Source organism: Eurosta solidaginis, chromosome 4 (genome assembly GCF_040869045.1).
Source record: "Eurosta solidaginis isolate ZX-2024a chromosome 4, ASM4086904v1, whole genome shotgun sequence".
Lineage (NCBI taxonomy): Eukaryota > Metazoa > Arthropoda > Insecta > Diptera > Tephritidae > Eurosta > Eurosta solidaginis.
Window position 1 is genome coordinate 211,936,415 of NC_090322.1, and position 3,332 is coordinate 211,939,746.

The 3,332-nt window shown below is 38.4% G+C and overlaps 1 protein-coding gene across 1 annotated transcript; it reads left to right on the top strand.

Annotated features, from left to right (window-relative positions):
• The first annotated feature begins 254 nt into the window (after nt 1-254).
• On the top strand, nt 255-1,761 carry REG (proteasome regulator gamma). Its single transcript, XM_067780063.1, has 3 exons — nt 255-413; nt 482-854; nt 912-1,761. Exons 1-3 carry the CDS (start codon nt 390-392, stop codon nt 1,277-1,279), a joined length of 765 nt encoding a protein of 254 aa, XP_067636164.1. The 5' UTR covers nt 255-389; the 3' UTR covers nt 1,280-1,761.
• The last annotated feature ends 1,571 nt before the right edge of the window (nt 1,762-3,332 follow it).

Below are 3,332 nucleotides of genomic sequence, written 5' to 3' on the forward strand. Positions count from 1 at the left end.
CATCTGAGTATAATGCGTATTGAAATTTAGGAGTACTAATTTTCTGCGTAGGAATTTCAGCAAAGTAGATAAAGTTTAACTCTTAGCAGTCCATACAAGCTTAAGCGTATACGTATATAGATGTAAAAAAACACAGCTATTGTTTCTAATCGATGAGGCGGTGTAATAACCTCTTGAAGTAACCCAAGTGACACCCCTAATCAATTAAATCGTTTTTTCTAAGTGACACCCTGTGGTATGCCTGGTTCCATTCAGTTTCGCTTTAATAAATGACAAACAACTTTTCCATCTTTTTTGGCAAATCGAAAAACCGATTAGAGTAAAATTCCACGAGGAACGTTTATTATTACAAATCATCCATTAACAAATAAAAGGATAAACAATCAAAGATGCCAGCCGACACTACCACAAAGGTAAACATGTTATAAAATTCAAATTTATGCATTTTTACATTATTTTCTTCCCCGTTTTCGGTGCCTAGCAAGTACAGGTTTACAAAGACTCGCTAATCAAAAAAGCCGAGCATCTTATTATCCAGGGATTTCCAGAAAAAATCGTTGAATTGAATGAACTCCTGGCAACACCTATGTTTAGTGAGCGTAATTTCAATGAAGTACATCAAGACCTTAACATTCCAATACCAGATCCAATTTTGGTTAACAATCACGCCGCCGAAGCGACTGATGCTGGTGGTGACGCTGACAAACAGCCGGCGGCAAAACGGCCACGCGTCGATCATTTTGTGCCTGGCACCAAAGTAATGTGCTTGCCAAGTGGTTCTGTGCCGTGCAATGAGCCACTTTGTGAAATGATTAAAATTGTAAAACCAATCATACGCAAACTTGTGGAAGACTGTAAGTGTAGCTAGTAGAATATGTAATTATTAATTTCTAATTATTTTGTTTTTACAGCTAACTTGTTAAAAATGTGGATATCCTTTTTAATTCCAAAAATTGAGGATGGAAATAATTTCGGAGTATCCGTACAAGAAGATACACTTGCTGAAATTCAAGCTGTCGAATCGGAAGCCGCTGCATTCTTTGATCAAATTTCACGCTATTTCCTGTCGCGTGCTAAAGTTGTATCAAAAGTAGCCAAATATCCTCATATTGAAGATTACCGACGCGCTGTAGTTGAATTGGATGAAAAGGAATATCTAAGCCTATGGTTGGTTGTATGTGAAGTTCGAAATCGCTATTCATCTTTGCATGATATAGTTATTAAAAATTTGGAAAAGCTGAAGAAACCGCGCTCATCCAATGCTGACAGTTTATATTAAATTGAAGCAACAACAAACATCCAAAACGTATTAAATCACCAACAAAAAAAACTAAAGCACGGAGGCAGGCGTAATAGTTAAACGGTGGTAGATAAGTTGGGCATGTGTCAACGCTATTTAAGAAATTTAAGTATCAGTATCAGGAAGGCACCAAACCGGTATGCAAGGACACCTCCCAAACATCTGTAAAAAATTAAAACTTCAAAACTTCATTATTAACAATTTATAATCCAAAATGCTTACAAGAAGTACTTTGCGGGACCAACATATTTTTTTCTTAACTTTGTTTAATTCCATAAATTTTGATTGTAAAATTAATTAGTTAACATGTTTTGTCCCAATCAATTTTCATAAGTCCAACAAGGTACACATGAGCAGGCATAATATTTATAAGACAGAAAAAAAGCTGATGATAAATAAAAAGAATCAAATTTTACAAAAAATGTACTTAGTATCATATCAATACATATAAGTATTTAAAATACGTTGTCTTTAATTTTGTAGAATTTTAATTTCTTGTTATACAGGTCAATTAATCACACCGACAAAATCGGGCAACCAAAACAAATCGAAACGCCGCGAAATATAGAATAATGGGCTGCTTTGTTTGTTAAACGGCGACACTCCTAAATTTTTAATCTATACCCCCCGCGTCGGCCACCGTGGTGTGATGGTAGCGTGCTCCGCCTATCACACCGTATGCCCTGGGTTCAACTCCCGGGCAAAGCAACATCAAAATTTTAGAAATAAGATTTTTCAATTAGAAGAAAATTTTTATAAGCGGGGTCGCCCCTCGGCAGTGTCTGGCAAGCGCTCCGATTGTATTTCTGCCATGAAAAGCTCTCAGTGAAAACTCATCTGCCTTGCAGATGCCGTTCGGAGTCGGCATAAAACATGTAGGTCCCGTCCGGCCAATTTGTAGGGAAAAATCAAGAGGAGCACGACGCAAATTGGAAGAGAAGCTCGGCCTTAGATCTCTTCGGAGGTTATCGCGCCTTACATTTATTTTTTTTTTTTTTATCCCCCATGAACGGCGTATCCATACAAAGTTTTCAATTGTTCAGAAGAAAAATCACTTCAATATGGCAATACACCGCTGATGGTGGTAGATTCCTACAATTTCCTACAAAGCAGAGCGTACTCTAACAACAAACACAACTAATCGCTTTGTCAGATATAAATATAGCAAGATCTGGTGCCGGGCCTTTCAGGTACTACCCCGAATGTTGTAAGAACAATATGATTTATATAAGTCGACCCGTCTAGGTGTACGCAACTTGCATATTATACTCCTTAGAGATGTTTAGAGTTAATAGTTGAACCTAATTAGAATAAAAAGGCTAAAGGTTTATAAAAACCATGACCCCAAGGTTAGTCCTCTTCTGTTTGATGACAATTTGTGATCGGTCGCACCTATTGGATGGGGCGCAGCACTGCTACAACAACAACCTCTTCTGTCATACCAAAACACTCCTCGAACGTGACGAAAAGTGCTGTCAGTATACTAATAAGGTTGGTTGGTTGCCTGGTGTGACCAGGCTCCTCTAAGCATGTCATCAATTAACCAAAGAAACATATTTTAAGAAGTCTAAAACACATTTAAAATCCTCGATGGGAGTCGCGTCCCATTATCCACATCGTTTTTATATTTCGGAAACGGCCTTAAGTGAATGGGAGGGGGTCGGAAACGAAGGCAACAAATAATTTCATTCTGTTTCGACACTGCGCTGGACAGTCACAGTATGTGCTCCACCGTTAACTTCGTCACTGTAAGATGGCAGGATGAGCTTTTGCGTTCCAAGCAGATCCGTTCCGCATGAACCCGACCATCTAGCGCCCGCTGTGTATTGCATCAAATATAAATAGTACTGCTATTTATCTAAATGATTGATAAGGATCGCTATCTCGAAGCTAAATAGGATTGCAATCAGCTTTTGTTGCTAATACGGCGTTGAAATTTAAGACCCGTAATTAATCCCACGGCTGCAAGCACCTTCCTCGTTTCTGCTACATAAGTCGCCAGTTCCCACTATGTTAACTCATCCGGCATCTC